Source organism: Anomaloglossus baeobatrachus, chromosome 1 (assembly GCF_048569485.1).
Source record: "Anomaloglossus baeobatrachus isolate aAnoBae1 chromosome 1, aAnoBae1.hap1, whole genome shotgun sequence".
Taxonomy (NCBI): Eukaryota; Metazoa; Chordata; class Amphibia; order Anura; family Aromobatidae; genus Anomaloglossus; species Anomaloglossus baeobatrachus.
Genome location: NC_134353.1, coordinates 692,775,975 through 692,797,094, shown reverse-complemented (window position 1 = coordinate 692,797,094; position 21,120 = coordinate 692,775,975). Strand labels below are relative to the sequence as shown.

At 43.1% G+C, this 21,120-nt stretch overlaps 1 protein-coding gene across 3 annotated transcripts in view; it reads right to left on the bottom strand.

The window, feature by feature from the left end:
- The window catches only part of RTN4R (reticulon 4 receptor), a 422,513-nt gene that overhangs the window by 148,699 nt on the left and 252,694 nt on the right, over positions 1–21,120 (bottom strand). For all 3 annotated transcript variants that reach the window (XM_075341742.1, XM_075341741.1, XM_075341743.1), the window contains one exon: positions 13,775–13,901. In XM_075341742.1, coding sequence (XP_075197857.1) covers positions 13,775–13,781 — 7 coding nt within the window. In that variant the 5' untranslated portion in view covers positions 13,782–13,901. The remainder of the gene's footprint in view (positions 1–13,774; positions 13,902–21,120) is intronic.

Genomic DNA, 21,120 nt, shown 5'->3' with positions numbered 1-21,120 from the left:
CACATGTCTGCTTATTTTAACAGAACAGTAGATGTGTTCGGCTAACAGGCACAAGTGGATTCACAATCCACCCACGCCTGTTACCCCTTAGATCGCGCTGTCAAAATGTGACAGCACGATTTAAACGACAGCAGTAGGGAACGTGCTTTTCCCTGCTGCCATTGGAGGCCCTGTGATGCGATCATGGAGAACCGATGGTTGCCATGATAGCAATGACCCCTGTCGCTATCATGACATATTTCCTCTTAAGCTGGGTTTACACACTGCAACATCTCAAACGACATCGCTGTAACGTCACCGGTTTTGTGACGCAATAGCGATGTTGTTTGCGATGTTGCAGTGTGTGAAACTTATCAGCGACCTGGCCCCTGCTGTGAAGTTGTAATCGTTACAAATCGTTCAGGACCATTCCTAGGTCCTTTGTTTCCCGCTGTGCAGCATGAAGTTTCAGTGTGTGAAGACTTTGCAGAGACTTTGTTAGCAACTTCCCTTTCAAAAGGCTGCTTATCAACGTCCCCAACAACCAGCTAGGTCGCTCTGCAGGTCCGGATCGCTGTTGAGTTGTTGGACAGGTTTGCCTGTTTGACAGCTCACCAGAGACTTAGCAGAATCTTAGGGAGGTCGCTATTGCGTCACCGAACCGGTGACGTTACAGCGATGTCCTTTGCGATGTTGCAGTGTGTAAACCCAGCTTTAGAGCCAACAGAACGCCGGCTATAACAGGAACGCTGTATTTCTGCTGATAAGAGCTGTGCAGCTCTAATTAACAGAAATAAACAAATGATTAGACTGCTGATCCTTACAGTCCCTTATGGGGACTAGTAAAATTAAAAAAAACTAAAAAACGTTTTAATTTTTTTTTTTTAAATAAAAGAAACTACAGTAAAAGTTCAAATCACCTCTCATTCACCTTATTGAAAATTAAACAATAAAAAAATTACAAATATACAGACATTTGGTATTGCCGCGCTCAGAAATGCTCGATCTATTAACGTATAAAATCAATTAACCTGATCGATGAATGACATAGTGTCAAAAAAATTCCAAACACCAAAGTTACATTTTTTTGTCGCAAATTTTGCGCAAAATGCAATAACAGACGATCAAAATGGCACATCTGCGCAGTAATAGTATTATTAAAAATGGTAGCTAAAGACACAAAAAATAAGCTATCATTGAGCTCCATATCCTAAAAAATGAAAATACTACAAGTCACAGAAATTTACGCAAAAAGTGTGCACTTTTTTTGGACAAACTTCTGAATTTTTTTCACCTCTAAGATAAAAAGTAAACCTATACGCTTGGTGTCTACGAACTCGTACTGACTTGAGGCATCACATCAACACATCGGTTTTACCATATAGTGAACATGGTAAATAAAATACCCCCAAAACAATTGTCCAATCCCACTTCTTTTTGCAATATTATTTAGTACACTGTATGGTAAAACTCATGGTTTCATTTAAAAGTACTACTTGTCCCACAAAAAACAAGCCCTTATATGGCAAGATTGAAAAAAAAAAAAAAAGTTATGGCTCTCGGAAGAAGGGGAGCAAAAAACAAGAACGAAAAATTGCCTGGTCAAGAAGGGGTTAATTGAACTGGATCAATTCTGCCCACTGATTCAATTGAATCTGCCTGAAATGAATTTCAGAATATTCTTTCATCTCTATTTAGATGATTAGCATCCCCAAGAGTGACTTCAAACATTGCCAGACTTCTGTACCCTACAGGTTACAATTAGAAGTAAATAACTATCTGCAAAATATAGTTGTTAATGTTAGACAATAGAAAATTATGATAATGGTAATAGGATAAATATGGTATGTGATTAATTGGTAGGGAAGTTAAATTCCCTCTTGGCTTGCAGCACTGGCATACTGGGTTCAAAACTAACCAGAGGCAACATCTGCATTCGTTTCTATGTCCTCCCATCCTTCCTCTATCTTCCCACACTCAAAAAATGTACTAGGAGGTTAATTGTCTTCAAATTATATAATTACATTAATAAAAAAAAATCATTGTTAACTAGATTGCAATCCTCTGAATTTAACTAGGGATATGCGAGCAGTAAAATGCTTGGGTGCTTGATGCTCGGGTCGAGCATTTTCAAATGCTCGGGTGCTCGACCCGAGCACCGAGCCCAATGTTAACCTATGGGAAACTCAAGCATTTTTACAGCGGCACCACTGGTGGTCTGCAGAAAGCCTAAAAATGTCACAAATGTATAAGAACAATGCTCAACTGACATGGGAATAGGACCAGGAAGACCCCTGTAAGTATTTCTGACTCCCAGGACACTGTGAACAATGTTGTCTGAGTATTGTCGCGGGCGGAGGAGGGGACGCCGCGCTCTCCCACTGCTGCTCGGGTCCGGCTGGCACTGCGGCCTGCTGCTGCCGCTGCTCGGTGGCTCGAGCGATGGGCCGGATCCCGGGGACTCGAGCGGCGCTCCTCGCCCGTGAGTGAAAGGGGATTGGGATTTGGGATAGTTTATTGTCCGTGACGCCACCCACGGTTGTGGTGATTTGTTAGCACCACCACTGCTCTGTGTGGGGATCCCGGGAAGGATGGTATGGAGCAGCCAGATGTTGTGTTGCCCCTCCGTGGGTAGGGGTTGGTGATCCCGGGGCCCAGTGATGAGTTAGAGATGCAGGGCTTGGTGGGCGCAGGGACGCGGGGGCAGCGCTGTGCCTTGCGGCACTGTGGTACTCACTCAGCCTGAGACGGTGACACAGTTCTCGGTAAAACACACGGCTGGAAAGACGGTTCCCACGGACGGCTGCACTTGCTCTCCCAGTAGGTGACGGTGATGTCCCTTTGTCCTGCACCTAATGTTTCTGTGTTGGTAGCGATGGGTTCCCACCGGTAACCCGCTCCCCGGCTTGGATATGGGCCAGAGGAGCCCTTCTTTGCCCGCAGGCGCTGGCCCTGAGAAACTGGTGCCCTGGCGGTGGCGGTGTCTCTCTGTAACGGTCGGACTGTTGCCTTCAATCGGGACTTGGTTGTTTGGAGACAGACGTCCCCTTCACTGACGGATTTGGCAAATTTACGGCGACTCCTAGCCTTGCCGGGGTCCGAGAGGCCCCTGCCCTGGTGCTGACTGTTCTTTGTATACTGCTCCAGACCGCCGGGCCACTACCCGTCCGCAGTCCTTCCAGCAACCTCCGAGCAGTCCCCCTCCAGACTGTCACCGCCGTTGCTGACCTTGCTGACACTGTCCTGCACACAGCCGGACCAACTTCAGGCTTTTCTCCTCTCACTTTTACTCTTTTCTTCTTTGCTCCACTACTACTTCGCTTTCACTTCACTTAGCTCCTCTACCACTTCACTGTTTACTCCTTCACCTCCCTAACTGAACTCAACTCTTCTTGCTTCCTCTCTCCTTCTGTCCAAACTCTAACTGCCTGGTTCTATCGCCTCCAGGGCTGTGAACTCCTCGGTGGGTGGAGCCAACCGCCTGGCCCACCCCCTGGTGTGAACATCAGCCCCTGGAGGAAGGCAACAAGGATTTTAGTAGCCTTGGTGTTCCTAACTGGGATGTAGGGTGTGGTGGTGTGATGACCTGTGACCCCTGGCTTGCCCAGGGCGTCACAGTATTAGGGGGAGGAAGAATCCTGTGTTCCTCCTCCTGTGTGACTTGTGTGACATTCACTTTCGCTTAGTAACGTATGTGCAGCAGCTTCTCTCTGCCTGTACATTCGCTGCTAAGTGAAATCAAAAGTGAACAGTAGAAAAAATAGCATATTCACCACTCTGCAGACTCCCGGGACATGTCCAATCGGCTCCAGGACCTCCCGGTAATCATCTGATGCTGTCACCTGACAGCATCATCTGATTGTTTAAAAGCCGGGTGGTAAAAAAAAACAGCCGGATTTTATGAGCAATCAGCTGATTCATCACCTGATCGTTTAAGTCCAGCGGTGAAAAGCCGGCTGGCTTTTTACCTCCCGACTTTTAAACAATCAGATGATGAATCAGCTGATCGTCTAGCTTTTTACCACCCAGCCGGTTTAAACGATCAGATGATGGTGTCAGGTGAGAGCATCAGCTGCTTACCACGGGTCCTGGAGCTGTTTGGACGTGTCCCGGGAGTCTGCAGAGAAGTGAGTATAATTTTTTTTTTCTACTGATGCATCAGCTGATTGTTTAAATGGCTTTTAAACAATCAGCTGATGTGTCATTTGATTCAGGTACTTGAACCTGACACATCATTCGATCAGTTTGCCTTCCAGCAAACCGATCAGATGATATTGGATCCAGATTGGACATCCCGGGAACCTGGACCCAGGACTATGGAGGAAGGGGGTTTCTTTAGTCCAATAAAGATGGAGTCACTAATTGTGTTGTGTTTTATTTCTAATAAAAATATTGTTCTCTGTGTTGTGTTTTTTTACTGTACTAGAAATTCATGGTGGCCATGTCTACTATTGGCGTGACACCATAAATTTCGGGTTTAGGGCCAGCTGATAATACACAGCTGGCCCTAACCCCATTATTACCCAGCGAGCCACCCGGCACCAGGGCCGCTGAGAGAGTTGGATACAGGGCCAGAAGATGGCGCTTCTATGAACGCGTCATTTTCTGGGGTGGCTGTGGACTGTAATTCACAGAGGGGAGGGGCGGTCAGAAAGCTTGGGCCACACGGTACTACGCATTCAAGTCCCCAGCTGCCTATTTGTACCTGGCTGGACACAAAAATTGGGCGAAATACACGTTGTTTTTTTTTAATTCATGAAATTTATTAAATAATTAAAAAAAGGGCTTCCCTATATTTTTGGTTCCCAGCTGGCTACAAATAGGCAGCTTGGAGTGGGGGGAAGCCCGTACATGCCTGCTGTATCTGGCTAGCATACAAAAATATGGCGAAACCCATGTCGATTTTTTTTTTTTAAATATTCATTAATAAAAAAAAACAAAATTCCAACACATAACCCTTACACTAGGGGTAAATTAAAAATGTGTGGGCTACCACTGCATTTTCTATTGCTAGCTAAGGGTAACCCAAGCAGCTACTCGCTGCTAACCTCCAGTGCTTGGTGTTACCTTCCCTGGCAATGGAAAATTTAGGGAAGCCCTTTTTAAGTTTTTTTGCCAAAAAACTAAAGAAAAAATGACGTGGGCTTTGCCATATTTTTGTATGCTAGCCAGGTACAGTAGGCAGGTAGAGGCTGCCCCCAAACCTCAGCTGCCTTTCTGTACCCATCTGGGAGCCAAAAATATAAGGAGACCTTTTTTTTTAATTATTTCATGAATTTTATTAAATAATTACAAAAAAAAAAGACGTGAGCTTTTCCCAATTTTTGTGTCCAGCCAGGTACAACTAGGCAGCTGGGGACTGGAATCCGCAGCACAGGGTGGCCCAAGCTTTCTGGGTCCCCTCACTGCAAATTGCAGTCTGCAGTTGCCCCAGATAATGGCGCTTTCATAGGACTGCCATCTTCTGGTGTTGTATCCAACTCTTTCCGTGGCCCTGGTGCCGGGTGGCATGCTAGGTAATAAGGGGTTAATACCAGCTTTATTTTACCAGCTGGTATTACGCCCGAGATTTTTAATGTCAGGCCAAGTTTGACCCGGCCATTAAGAATCTCCAATAAAGGGTTAAAAAAAGACACCACACAGAGAAAAAATACTTTGTTAGAAATAAATACACAGACACACTTAGGGACTCCATCTTTATTACTCCCTCTCACCCCGACACGATCCTTGTCTTCTGTCTTCTTTCTTCTGTCTTCTTCTTCAACCGATGCAGCTTTACTATATCAGGAAGCATGGGGGGTGGAAAAATGCTTCTGTTCCTCGTGCTGCCTAATCACTCAATGAGTGAGCAGAGACTGTGGGTTGGTAAGCGGTGACGTCACTGCTGCCACTGTTGCCATAGTAACATAATGAGCGGGTTATTATAGCAACGGTGAACTCCATTTACCTGATTCCCGCGCTGCTATTCACCGGCTCTTGCATGAGCCAGTGAATAGCAGTGTCGGTAAACAGGGAGTTGACTCCTGCGGCTTCTGCAGGAGCTGGTGAATAGCGGCTCTGGTAATCAGGTGATCGGCGATCACCTTTGCTATAGTAACCCGCTCGTGAGGTTACTATGGCAACGGTGGCAGCACTTACCAACCCACAGTCTCTGCTCACTCATTGAGTAATTAGACAGCATGGGAAGAAGAAGCGTTCTTCCTCCCCCCGTGCTTTCTGACACACTAAAACTTTCCCTATCTCAGCAGCACCTCCTACACTAGCTGACTGTGGATCAGAGGGAGGAGCACAGCGCTGTCAGGTCTTATATAGATCTGATGACACTGTGCGGCCAGCCAATCACTATAATGCCACAACCAACATGGCTGTGGCATTACAGTGTGTGGCAGCCAATCCCTGCATGTGGGCTGACTCTGTAAAGAGCGCTAACATGCAGGGAGGGGGAGCAGAGCATGTGCCTGAGCATGTCGCTGGTATTTGGCGCTCGCCGAGTATCTCGAAAACTGAGATTCTTGGGCGAGCACCGAGTACCAGCGAGCATGCTCGCCCATCTCTAGATATAACTGAGCTGTGACTGCTAAATTTGGTTATAAGTTCCTGTGTAACTCTGAATGGCTTCCTTCATTTTCTGGAGTTAGATTACAGCAGACATCAGAATAGAAATGTTTAACAATTTTACATGTGAGTAAGGGTTTGTCCCAATTCAAATTACATCATGTATTTTCATTGTGTTGAGGGATAAAAATTATGTTTTATTTTATATCAAAAGGGAATGTGGACTTACTTATAGACAGGTCAGGTTCTGCTAAAGGTACTTTACTAGTGATGAGCAAGCATTAAACTGCTTGAGTGCTCGGTACTCAAAATTTAGCAGGTCAAAAGCTTGGACAGTCTCGAGTATAATGGAAGTCAGTGGGAAACTCAAGCACTTTTCTGAAGACCCAAACAGGAGGGCTGGGGGCTGGAAAATTGCTGAAATAGATCGAAACAGCACTCAAATTAAATGGGAACAGCATGGGGAAGACGCCTTGACACTTTTCTGACTGTGTGGTTGCTGCTGGGAACTAAATAAATAATTTTAAAAAATGACGTGGGATCTCCTTCATTTTTGATAACCAGCCAAGGTAAAGCAGACTGCTGATAAGGGCTGGTATTATCAGGCTGGGAAGGCCCATGGTAATTTGACCTTTCCCAGACTAAAAATACCAGCCATCAGCAGCCCCAGAAATGACACAACACATTAGATAGGGGAACCCTACACCCTTTTTTCCCAAATTATTTATTTATTAGGTTAAACAAGGCTAAAAACACTCTTTAGTGCCACAGGAAAGGCACTAAAGGTTGCTAGCATACAGATCCTGCTCTACTCTAAGCTCTCCCTCCTAGATCTACTCTCTGAAATTTTCCCAGAGGACAGTGAGCTGAGCATCATGCCACCATGTCTCATATAAGATCTGATGATGCGAATGTGGCCAGCCATCAAAGTAATGCCAGTAGCCAACATAGCTACGGCATTACTGTGTATGTCAGGAAATCTTATCATATTGATTGGCTCTCTAACAGCCACAAAACCTGCGACGCAGGGACTCGAGCATGGCGCTCAAGCACCTGGGATGCTTGGCTGAGTAACAAATTTGCCTGAGCACCCCAATGTTTAATCGAGTATCAAGTAGTGCTGAGCGCGCCCGCTCGTCACTATCAATGTCTTTATTAGGGAATTTGTTTTCATTCCAGTAAAGAAAGTTGCATGTAAGTGGCTTCTAAACCCTTGCTTTCTCCAATCTACTTGCCTGCTTTTAGCTGCTTTTATAGTAGAACATATTTCTGCTCCCTACTCTGCTCCTGTAAGCTGATCTCTCTGTGCTCTGTGCTACGTATATACCTTTATTGATGTTTTGCTTTGATCCTTGTGGTCTAGAGACCGGAACCGGACAAACTGAGCAGGGCATGTCACTGGTGGGGCAAGGGCTGCCTCTCTGTGAGTGACAGCAGTCTGAGCCTGCATTCCCAAATCACACTTTACTCTCCACTCATCCTGTTTAACAGTGCAGTGCTTTCATGTGATCTGCGTATGGAACACATTGTCTAGACTGATTTTAGACTCCTGACCAGAACAAATAGCCTTATATGTATTTGTTGTGGTATATGTGTGTAGCGCCCCTGAGCCATCAGGAGCTACAGGGAACTGCATCCTGTTAGAGATGCAGGGCCTACCCCCAGGGACCCAGAAGACCAGTGCCGGTCACACCAAAACATTCATACAATCCCTGTTTCCCCCCCACCCAAAACTGGTGACGGACTAGAGTTAGACCCAATGGATGGCCACCTAGGGATGGAGCCAATCCAGTCCACTAGAAGACAACCAGGGTGGAGGGGCCAGACAGTCAGTAAGTGGAAGTGAAAAGAGACGGACGTAACGGTACTGATGGGAAAGTGTAACAGTGACCTGTTGGGCTCACGTGTATGGTTGCCGAAGTAGTACGGTGGAGTACTCTCGGAACCATAGCACCGATGGGGTACAGAGCCCTAGGTCAGGAAAACGCTCCAGGTAGACCTGATAAAATCTGCACGGTGAGGGGACCATCCAGGACCTAACCAACTGTAGAGTTCGGGGCACAGCAGTGATGGGAGAACCAGGGGACCGGGAACAGAGAACCGACCCAACAGGGTTCAAATTGCCTGCCGTACAGACTAAGACTGAAAGACTACCAGGAGGTGGACCCCCAGACGTTCCAAGCCACGGGGACCCACCAACCAGAAACAGGTGCAGGGGAAGTAAGCCACCAGGTCACCAGACCGGCACTGGAACTACGGGGACCAGTGGTGAGGACCAGCCTCCATGGGTTGCAACCAACATCTCTGTGAGTAAAGAACCAGTTACACTGCAGTCCCTTGTGTGGCCTACCTTCTTTCCGCGCCCCAGTATTATCAACAGACATAAACATCCACACCATCATTTACCCCCTGGGGCCCAGCCCTACTTGCAGAGGGCCACAACATCCAGGCTGCCATTAACATCAGCCCCAGCAGTGAAAGACTGTGCAGCGGCGGCTCCATCCATATAGCCGCAACCCGCAAGTGGTGTCACGACAAAAACTTTATTAATAATCCAGGTAAATACCCGTCTTTTAAAAGTAACCCCCCCAGGGTCACGGAACTGGCCATTACACCCATGACACTTCCCAGTAAAACCAGGCCCAAGACCGAGTACCCCATAGCCCTGGGGTGCGACATGTGCATAGTTTTTTTAGAAGCTCTTGAAGCATAATTTTCACGGAAATTCCAATTTTTGAGGCGTTTCTGCTCATGTTACACTCCAAATCATACAAAATAACTCAGTGTGCACATAACGTTGAGTAGTTACTGGCTATGTGCACACATTGGATCTAATTCATCCACCACACTGATCTTGATGAGGCAGTGTGCTGGAGTGAGAGGCTCCCGATTCATAAATAGGTGCATGCATCTTCATGAATCTGAAGCTTCTGATAGGTGGCATGCACCTCTGTTAGGTACTGGAGTGAGATTTCTGGAATATGGAACAGCACAGCCATCATGAATTAGTAGTATAAGCTTAAGAAAGACTTAAATATGCGAAGTGTTGCTTTGCTATGTGCATTGAGCAAAAATATTTTTTTTTTCAGATTTTTTACCACTGGTGAGAAATTTCCATCAATTATTTGTTTGAGTGTTTTTTGTGACTTTTTTTGTACTGTAATTTTCTGGCCATTTTTTCACTCAATGAAATAATGAAGAAACCACCAGTGTTAAAGCACCACTCCAGTGATTTGTTCCGCACTGGAGTGGTGCTTTAAACCTAAATCCCTTACCCCGACGTTTTCATCTTTTATCGGTGCTGCTCCGGTCCTGCAGCAAAGTGGCGCCCCTGAGGCTCAGGTCACCACAGGGTACTGCACCCCACTTAGAGTGTGGTGCTGATCATGGATCCAAAAGGAAATCGGTACCGGTTTCATCATCCACAACCACATACACATGTGGGTTACCCCTTCCCCATTGGGGACAAGGCTACGGTCGGGTATAAAAGAGGTTTCCAACAGTGTGGCATTTACAGGATGCCATCACAACAGTGGCCCCAAGCCACTAGATTAGGACCTGGGTAGGGGGACGAGCGGCCACCAGGGGGAGTTAGCAGTCACACACACAGTTTACAAAAATTAGAGAGTGCTCCAGCAGAAGTGACAGTGAGCAGACATCTTTCCCGGTAGCTCCTGTGGGACATAAGAATTTAATGGTCGCTGAGGAGGATACTGTGTCAGTTCCCCGGGACCAGCGCTGTTCAGGGTGCAGCACCCTAGGGTGGTGCAATTCCACTTTGCATCACCAGATTCTGCAGGACGGAGAGGTTCCATGCTTCTTCGACCACCCAAGTCTCCCGAGCCAAGTGGCATATAGGACTCCCGGAGCCTTGATCATGGTCAGGCTCAAGGGGATCCCCGCTACTGGCATAGGGATCAGTACTCTACCTAGTACGTGAGGGACTCTAAGTGCTTCAAGACACAGGTACCCGCACTAAAAAGCGAGGAAGGGCCCACAGACTACCGGACCGGTTCTGACCTCCCGCAGATTCGGGATCGACCTGAGCCCATCATGGCAGTGACCAGTGTGACCGAGCTGGCAGCTGAAGTTGTGAGTAAACTACACCCTGATCCCACAGAGACTGTGTTGGCTCGCCCTTACCACCGCCGCCGCCCAGCGCTTAGGCGCCAACGGCCATTAAAACCCTCATCATCCACCCGGGGCCCGCTCCGCTTATCGGTTGCAACACCATCCCGGTTGCCATAACACCTGCCCCGGCGAGGAACCCGGGGCAGTGGCGGCTACTCCCTGGCCGCATACCACAGGTGGCATCACGACAAACTTTTTCAAATACCTCGTTTCCCCCACCATTTACTAGACACCTCGGGGCAACGGAATCGGGCAAGGCCACCCCATGACAATGCCTGACCCGACCCGAAACGGCCCAGCGACGAGTAGGTTAACCACCTGCCCTGTGGGGCACTACAGCAACATCTTATGCCTGTAACTTCTGGCTGGCCAGAAGTCAGACATTACATCACAAGCTCCCAATGCAACTCTATGAGAGCCAGATAAGGCCCTCATATAGTTGTTTTGAGCTGTTACCTTCACTGCGCTCCATGAAACACATAAGTTATCGGTAGGTCACAAATCACATGAAACCAACCAAAACAAAACTTGAAAAAGATGAAGATGGCAGTAGGTGAGTATGAGACAAGGGGCAGGGGACGTATATTTAAAGCACTTCAGCTATGAAATAAAAAAAACCACTGGAGTGGTGCTTCAAAGACAAAAAAATGATGGCAAAAGGCTCAAAAAGAATTTGGTCATTTTTCTTTATCTTTCCCATTGACGTGCAATGTGAAGTACAAATCATCTTCTGAGTGGAAAATGCCAGAATGGATGTCACTTCTTTTAAATATATAGTGTTTTCAGAAACCTGAAGTGGTTAACAACACATTAAAAAGCCTGAATATACGTATGCACAGTGAGTCATTATATAGAATTGCTTATGTTCCCTCTTTTGAATGTATTTGTTTTTCAGGCAGTTTCTATGGGGGAATCTGCCTGATAAAGATGTTGTGTACACCCAATCTGTGCCTACATTTGAATCCCATAAGTTTTAATATAGCTCCTATACAACCACTGTGGCAGCTATTGTTAGCGGGTGGTATATCATTAAATCCAGTCATTATAGCTGCACCCTTACTGCCGAATTCTTCCTGGGACTGATTTTTTTAGACATACCAATTAGTTCCAATTCACATAAATAGAGATGCATGTAAATATTTCGGCTCAGAGTGCCAACGAATCAATATACTGTATGTTAATCAGAAATTTTTCTTAAAAAAATAAAAATGTAAAAACTATTTTTCTAGATGCATTTAATATCATTAAGTCAGATCTCTCATTAGAATGAAATACAGTGACAGTTCTGAACTCGGTATTATAATTGGTCTGCTCGAGTCTTTGGCATCATCAGCTTTTGACTTGAGTTGAGAATCATTTACTGTGAGCACAGCATATCTTACACTGACTGATGCACAGATGGGCCTTGATTCCGCAGTGGTTGATAGCAGCATATGAAATGATCATGCTACATCTAGCCTTTTAATGACTGCAGATGCATGTGTTATTGGCATCAAAATCTCTGACAGACCTCTATTGGTTTCAAAATGATTTGAATGTCTTGATAAAAAAATAAAGGGAAAAAATATATATAACTAAAAGAAATAAATATAATAGGGTGTAAACAGTGTACATGTACCTCATGTAGAAATTATATCTAATATAACAATTTTTATCTATGAGGTAAAAGCAAAAAAAAAATAATTTCTAATTCTGGAGGACCCATAATGTCCATTCATTATATGGATCCCCCCAGAAAAATTAAAAAAGTAAACATATATATTATTATTATTATTATTATTAGTAGTAGTACTATAGTATTATCACTTTTATTGCTATAGATAATATATATATATATATAATGTAAAATATCTATCTATACAAATATGTTTTGATATATATGTGTGTATATGATATATATATATATATATATGTGTGTGTGTATATATATAATATATATACACACACAAATATATGCACACATAAATATCTAAACATATTTACATATATTTTATATATATATATATATATATATATATATTTTATATATATATATATAATAATAATAATAATCAATAGTATATTATATAAAGAAAATATTTTCATAGTGATGTTTTTTATATAGCAAATGTTATTTGTAATGTTTTTAATGGTGTCAACTCACTTGCAGGCAGCTAATGAAGACATTTGAGACAGACCCATTAATACGGATACACTTTTAAATGAATTTGTCAGGCAGTATTTTCCTACTCACCAGTCTTAGTTAAGTAAGGTCTTTGGTTCAGAGCTCATTTGGCAAAGGACTAAGGGGATGAGGCAGCTCGAAACCCAGGAAATAATAGACCAGGTCTGTCAAATTATTAGTTGCGCATTGAGAGACGGAGGATCAGCAGAACGTTGCAGGTATGTTGGCAGAATTGTTGCAGAAATTTCTGAGCCTTAACTATATATTTTCTGAACACAGTTGTGTCTGCAGGAATGCATGGATTTACGCAAACCCATTTAGTTATACAGAACAATTGGAAAAACTTCTGTCTATTGCCATAGACCTTGCAGCCGCTACGTATGCTGCTTATTATTATATATGCATATAACGAGGGCTGGCGCCAAAGATGCCAAGTCATGGAGCACCAGGCGCAGAAGCGACCAGCTGCCAGAGAGGACTGGGCTCAATGCCAGGGCAGAAATAAAATCGAATTGCTATCTACTGTAAATATAATGGCTACCACTGACTGGAACTTCCTTCAACAGCAAGTCAACACCTAGAAAATCTTATTATTTGCTTCAGCTACTTGTGCAGGATTTGGCAGTAGCACATCTGTGTATGAACCCTCCATACTTACAGAACACAAATATGGTATAGCAACACAAAATCAACAGTAAACATTTCTAAAAAGGCACACGCACATTATTATGTAAGGGGGAAAAATTGTGGGTTACATATGGTTGGACCTCTTACACATCAGTCGCATTGTCCACTTATTTCCTCCACTGTACATGGAGCTTTTTACTACATAGTGCACAATTCTGATTTAACAACATCTCTTAACAATATATTGACTTTAGCAATATACTTTATAACATAGTAGTAATAAATACTTTAGATATCATGAACACATGAATATATTACCTTGCATGTTTATAACGTAAAATCTTTCATTTTCTTTGAATTCTCTGTTGAACCATAGAAAAGCTGTTCTTCATTTTCATAAGTCCAAATGATAAAAATGACCTGGTGCATCAATCAATGGATGTGCCTAGAAAAGAGGAAATATTGTTAGTAACCTATAAACCCTGAATCAGCATTAGCTTCTAATATATCAAGAGAAGCCTGAAGCTGCTTGATCTATACTGAAATGTGACCATCAAAAGATCATTCTAGATGTGAGTTCCACTTCCAGCAAGTCTTGTGAAAAAATATGTCTTACACCTCAGTTATATACCAGACATATGTGACGAATCTCAAAGGAAATTTAAACCACCCATACAGATAAATAGATGGACACCAAACTGATTATAGAACCCTTTAAAGCAAAATATTTGCTAACAGATGAAGAGTAAGTAAACCTATCATACAACTTTCTATATGTTTCATCCTCCTAATTGCAAGGTTATTGGGGTTAAGACCCGGACTCCCACCACCAATTGCTCAACAATCCCTAGTGAAGTGAGTAGCTTAGCACAAAAGTCCTGCCTGAGAACGTAGTGCAGTACATGCCTGCAGACACTATTAGTTAATGGGTCAGCTTGGGAACTAAGCATTAGGGATGATCAAATACCTCAAATATTCAGCTTCGCAAATATCCAATGAATAGGTCGCCGCTATGCGAATATTCGATGCGTAATGTAAGTCTATGGGAAGCCCAAATAGTTCCGAATAGTTGTTATTCATGTTTGACATAGACTTACATTGCGCATCAAATATTCGCGAATAGTCGAATAGCGGCGACCTATTCGGCAAATATTCACGAAGCCGAATATTTGAGGTATTCCATCATCCCTACTAAGCATCTCCGGTCACCTGCTGCTGAGGCCCGCACCGAGAGCAGCTGATCGAGGGGGGGGTGCTGGGTGTTGGATCCCGGCCAATCAGACATTGATGGACTATCCTAAGGTTAGACCACCAATGTAAAAGTAGTGGACAACCTCTTTAATCTATGATTTATAGTTAAAACGGAACTGTTGTTTTCATTTGTGTTTCATAAATCAATAGTACACTTGAAAATAAGCAACTTTGTAATATACTGTAATTTTCAGATTATAAAACGAACTTTCCTCCTATAAATTTGGGAGGCAATTGAGGTTTGCATCTAATAAGCCAAATGTAGCTTACTGGAGGGTGGTGGATAGGGGTAACAGGAGGCAGGTGCAATGCTGCGGGCAGTACGCTGAGCTGCGGGCTGTGTTGTGGGCGATGATGCGGACTGCGCAGGGGTCATCCTGAAAATGTTGATGGTTCGGGCTTCAAATAATGGCGCCCGGAGTTGGCATGTGAATAGATGGAGCTCTCGGCTAAAGATGTCATCTGCGCTTTGCCCACCTCCAGCCCATTGATCTCTCGGCGGCGGACTTAAGGAAAATGGCGCTCAGAGGTGGCGTCTGCGCAGATGAGATCTTGGCTTGTCATTGAGCCGATAACTCAATTTGTACACATGCTGATTCTGGGTGCCGTTTCTTTGGAGCCCGCACCGCCAACAGTTTCTGGATGTTTTCTCTGCCTCACGGCGCCTACAGCGGGCATCTGGGACACCTGCTGCACCACCTGCAGCATTGCCCTACTCCACCACAGCCTCTGCCTCCTGTAACCCCGCTCCAGCACCGCTCCTGCCCCCCCTGGTAAGACACCACCAGATTATAAGACAGACCCCTTTTTTTTCTTTTCTCTAAATTTGGGGTGCGTCTTATAATCTGATGCGTCTTATAAAATGAAAATTACCGTAGCTGCTCAGAAAAATGTGCCTCTTTCTCTGCCAGAATTGATCAGTCATTACCAAAACTCTCAATTCTGTGGTAAAATCTGCATTCAATGAACATTTTCCCATTACTGAGACAGGGGATGACAGTTTTTACTGATCTAGTGATTGGCATTTTGGAGATATTTTTCAAATGTTGCGTTGGGTAAATTTAGTTCTATTCAGTTTTGTTAGCCATTACAGAGGATTCTATTTTTTTATGACAGTGACCGTTTAATGCTATATTATATATTTTTTATGTGTAAACTTTTCTGATTCGAAAAATGTTATTTCATCCAAACTAATAGGATAAATAGAAATAGAGTCATCATTTATTTAACATGCCAAAAATAATACACCGTAGCTTCTTTTCTTGCTGCCAATTGTATGTAATATGAAATGGAGCTATGAAAATGGGTGCAAGTGTCACAATAAACTCAATTTAATTAGGTAAGTTGGGAGATGTAACATAATATAGATTTGGCAGTACAGTACATATAAGTAGACAACAACATTATAATTAAAACCCATGTGAATTAGATCTCAGGTCCTGTCACATAATCATAACAACAATATAGAAATTGACTTTATTTTTCTTTTTTTTCTGACTGGTTGAAAGAATTTTATTCCTATTGGATTTCAGTTACTAATACCATACTATACAATGCCTGCATATTCTGTGCTCATATATATTGTATATATATATATTGTTCCATACATGAACACGCATGTTCTCTACCCAAGAGTTGGAATACGTCTTGTGTCGGCAACTTGTACCTATATTGTACTGAATAACTTTGCAAGTATAATCTGTATTATGCAAATTGAAGAGTTCTTGTAATAACACAGATTTACCTTGCAGCTCTTGTAGACATCAATTTTCATCAGAGTATCAGTATACAATTCGGTGAGAAAGCGGCCGGTGTGATAAACAGCATTTTCCTCCAATATCTACATACTTTTATGCATTCATTTTCACCCAGTACAAGGGCTATATTTTATTAATTTATTCTGCATGGTGTCCTGATTATTTATTATGCACAATTATTACAGAGGGAAATTACTTTTTTTTTTAATTATTTTGATAATCCACAGATAGCAAGGTAGATTTCTTCCTTGATTAAAGGATTACATTGAAGAGGTTACAATCCTAATTTCACTAGACAGACTAACAATATTTTGCTTAAGAAAAGGTAATTGAATCTCAAATTAAAATAAGTTATGGTTCATTATGTTTTCAATATTTTTTAAAGTTGAAACACATTAAAGTTTTAGTCAACATGATATACAAAATACACAACACACTATAGTATCATACATACAGTGTAATAATACATCATGTAATAACCAGATGGACATATCTCGAAAGAATATCTGATCTACACAATTTTAGGTGACACATTGCCTTAAAGAAGATGTACCATCCCAGTGTTTATTTCGTAATCACTCCTAATGTCGCGGTGGTCTCTCTGCATATAGAGACCTGTGACAGGTTCAAGGCCTGAGTCTCTTTTTGCTGGGAGACTCCTTATATTTAATGTGTTTTTTTCCTTTGGTTCTGAAACAGTTGTCCGGTTTGTTGCCAGCAGCTTTTCAACAGTCCATGCCAGGTGCAGGTGTCTAGTTACCATGCCTCTCTCCTTTAAGTAGTGCCTTTTCCTAGCTACCTTTGCTGTTGATAGATTTGAGGGATTAGATATCCAGCTCAGCGTCAGGTTGAAACACCCCCTATAGGGATGCTAGGGAGCTCAGGTACACCTTGAGGTGAGTTCAGGAGGTGTCCCCACACAACACTCTCTAGCGGCAGGGCTCACCATTGTTAAGGTGTTCCCAGAGTCCCCCTTCTTTGTTTGTGGTGTTTTTGTAATGCGTCAGATGCCCGTTAGTCTGAACGCCTGTGTCACATGGTGCCTACAGACTTCTCCTACTCAGTGCGTGACACCTAATTACCTATGTAATGATATGTAAGTTCATTAAAATACTTACCAGTAGGCGCCAATCATAGCATTAGCATCTGTATGGTCACTTTCTTGACCAAATGACCTGAAACCAGAGTTACCAGCTCACACATAAGTTTGTGTGTAGACTGGAAGTTGCTCTCTCAATGTAAGTCTATGGAACCATGCTCTGCCCTAGATAACAGTCCAAATGTAAAAGGATGGGTGTGGTCATGTGAGACAGTAACCAAATATTATGGCAATTGGTAAGCATTTTAAGGCATTTACACATCACTTAAAACATAATTAGGAAGAATTTAAAAACAACAGTTTGGATGGGACATCTTCTTTACCTTCAATTGACAATCAAAGATTTTTCCAGAAACGGTCCAAATCGTGTCCATTTGCTGTGTCTGTTACTCCAAATGAAATGAATGGAGCATAGCTAGTATACTATATAAAGCCAATTCACAAGAGTGGAGCTTTTTCCAGAAAAAATGCAAACTTCTTTTTTCCAATCTTAACCCCCACGTCAATGGTCTATCCAACATCTCTTCCGTTTTTTACATGGCATCTATAATTCAAGCCTGCCCCCAACATGTGTAACCTCAATCAACCACTCCAAATGTAACATTCTGCTCTGGAATACTGATTTCATTAGATGCTTTTCATGCCTTAAAATTAGTATTTATCTACATTGCAGTTCCCCCAATGAGAGCATCTGTCATCCCTGTCTCCTGATATATAAATTGTAAAAACTTTCCCTAGAGATGCCCTATTAGCACTGACCTCAGACTAACCGCACAAATGTTCATCTATTTCTGTGTCCTATTTGTAACATTGTCATCATTTTATAGGACTTTTAGATGGAAACAATAAAAGTAAGCAGTAAACAATTAATGGCGAGGGATGAGCATAGTGCGTGAATGTTGTACTACTTCTTTTATTAAATGAGGAGCAGCGTAAACATGGCACTTATTGAAAGCAGTGAACTAGCTGAGAATAGCTATTTTGTTAATTATCTTATAATTTCTGAATCATTTTCTTGTGAGTTTATTACTGTTAACGTAATTTTCAATTCCAGAGATATTTTTTGTAAACAACACAAAAGTGCCGCACGGCAGGTAGTCATTACTTGCTTCAGTGGGCAATGAAGGGTACTGAAGCAGATAGTATGCCATTCACTTAGGCACGGTGGGGTTTATGTGAATCCGAATATCTGCCTAACAAGTATAGCTGCCCCTGTCTGTGTGCCTACAGTATTTGCCCAACTGACATCTGTATATTAGAAATACATAGGTGACACTTATCTCTAGCTATTGTAGATGGTCCGATACTTTCATCTTATGTGTCTAGTGATATCATGCATAAAAAACATAGGGCAAAGGAATAATTGTTTTTAGTACCAGAACCATTGGCTACTTCTCCTGACTTTACTGAATCTGTTTCCTAAGCAGAATTTCTCCAACCCCCAGTGTTTGGTTTGAGAAAGCTTCACTTTTAATGCAAGGAGTGTTAAATTAATTAACATTACTCAAGTCATTAGAGATTTTTCTGTGACTTTTTTCGTGACATCGATGACCTATCCTTAGAGTTTATCATTAATATCGGATCAGTGTGGTCCAACTCCCACATGGATATTGGATTGAAAGGACCACAGCATCTGTAGCTTTGTACATAGTACTGTTAGCTTCTATGGGAGAGAGATTGCAGTGCTACTGCCAGGTACTTTAGCTGCTTAAATAGGGATGCCACTATTAACTTATCTGAAAAAGATAGATCATCAATAGGAAAGTCATGGAAAACCCTCATGATAATGAGGTTGGGAACCACTCTGCCAAAGCCTCTACTACACAGCTTATTTCATATCTGTACATTTTGTTGTGTCAAGGAAAGGCTGTTAGCTATTGCAACGATTCATGTGCACATTAGTGTCTATAATTGCAGGTTTGTCTATTTAATTCACATCTGTGTCTGGAAAATGGATGAAAATAGGTTAAAGGGGTTGTCCTGGCTTGGGGTAAAAGTTGGGACAAGTGGGCAATCACAAGACTGCATGTATGTGATTTGCATACCTGCGACCACGTGACGACTAGTCTTTTCCGGCTTCTTTCAATTCACTTCTGTTGAGAGAAGCCAGTCAGTGACTGCAAGAACGCATATAAGTGCACGCTTGCACCGGCAATATCGGTATATCTTCACTACATGTGTATCTCTTACTGTCACAATTCAGAAGTTTGCACAGAGTTATTGAAGACTTTTATCCCAGGTTCAGTCAATAATGAATGATCTTCACAGAACCATTCTCCAGATTTCATGGCTTCTGTATCTTTTGTGTTGGAGCTCATGTACGGTATATCACTGTCACAGCAGTGGAGAGTATTTTCGGTAAAAAGCTTTACATTCTTTCGTCAAGAGGATTGTTTGCAGAATAAATCAAAGGAATTAACATGCATTAAAACCATTCTATTCCTAATTACTGTATTACTATCTGGTGCAGGTTAAAAGCAAATGTCTCCTTAGTAATTATAGGTTTAATGACAGATTTAATCATTAGAAGTGTTTTTTTATCTAATTTTATTTTTACCATTGCTCCAATGAGGATTCTGTTTTTTCCCAAATCTGCCATACGATCTCAGAGATTTTGGTCTTTTTATTGAATGCTCATAGAGTCTCTGGGGGGGCATGTATTTAGGCTTTTCTGTATTATTTCCCTATGAGCCGCAGCCTCTTGATAAAGACCATAAAGGTGGCTTTCCACACTGCAACATCGCAAACGACATCGCTGTAACGTCACCGGTTTTGTGACATTGCAGTGTGTGAAACACATAAGCGGCCTGGCCCCTGCTGTGAAGTTGCTGATCGCTACAAATCGTTCAGGACCATTCTTTGGACCTTTGTTTCCCACTGTGCAGCATGATCGCTAGAAAGTCTCAGTGTGTAAAGAGGACTTAAATGTGCAGGCAGCAGGAGCCAGCTTCTGCGGACACTGGCAACCACGGTAAACATCGGGTAACCAAGAAGCCCTGTCCTTGGTTACCCGATTTTTACCTTCGTTACCAGCCTCCGACGCTCTCACTGTCAGGGCAGCTCCTGCTCCTTGCATGTGTAGCAGAGTACACATCGGGTAATTGTTACACGTCATCGCTCTCTTGTTGCAAGGAATGAGGTGGTCCCCCATTCCTTGTCGGCCACGAGCCCTACTGCTCAGCAGCACCAAAGGTCTGGGAGACTGTGCAGTCTGCAGGAGTTGCCTTCTCTGAGACACAGCAGAAGGGTGACACCTAGTGGTTCTCCCCTTGCAGGGAATGGAGCGGTCTCCCATCCCTTGCCTGCCACGAGCTCTCCTGCTCAGCATCATGGAGGCTCTGGGAAGTTGCGCAGTGTGCAAGGAATAGATGCTCAGGGAAGCAGCAAGACTTCCCATGTCTCTGCACATTGTGAAACCGGGGATCCCGCCTTTATGACCCAGAGGCAGGAGGATGAGCATGTGCTCCATGTGACGTCTTCTGATTCGCTCACTGATATCACACGGCCCCATGACGAGGCTGGTGATGTGCTGAATCCTGACTGGCTGGGCCAGGACG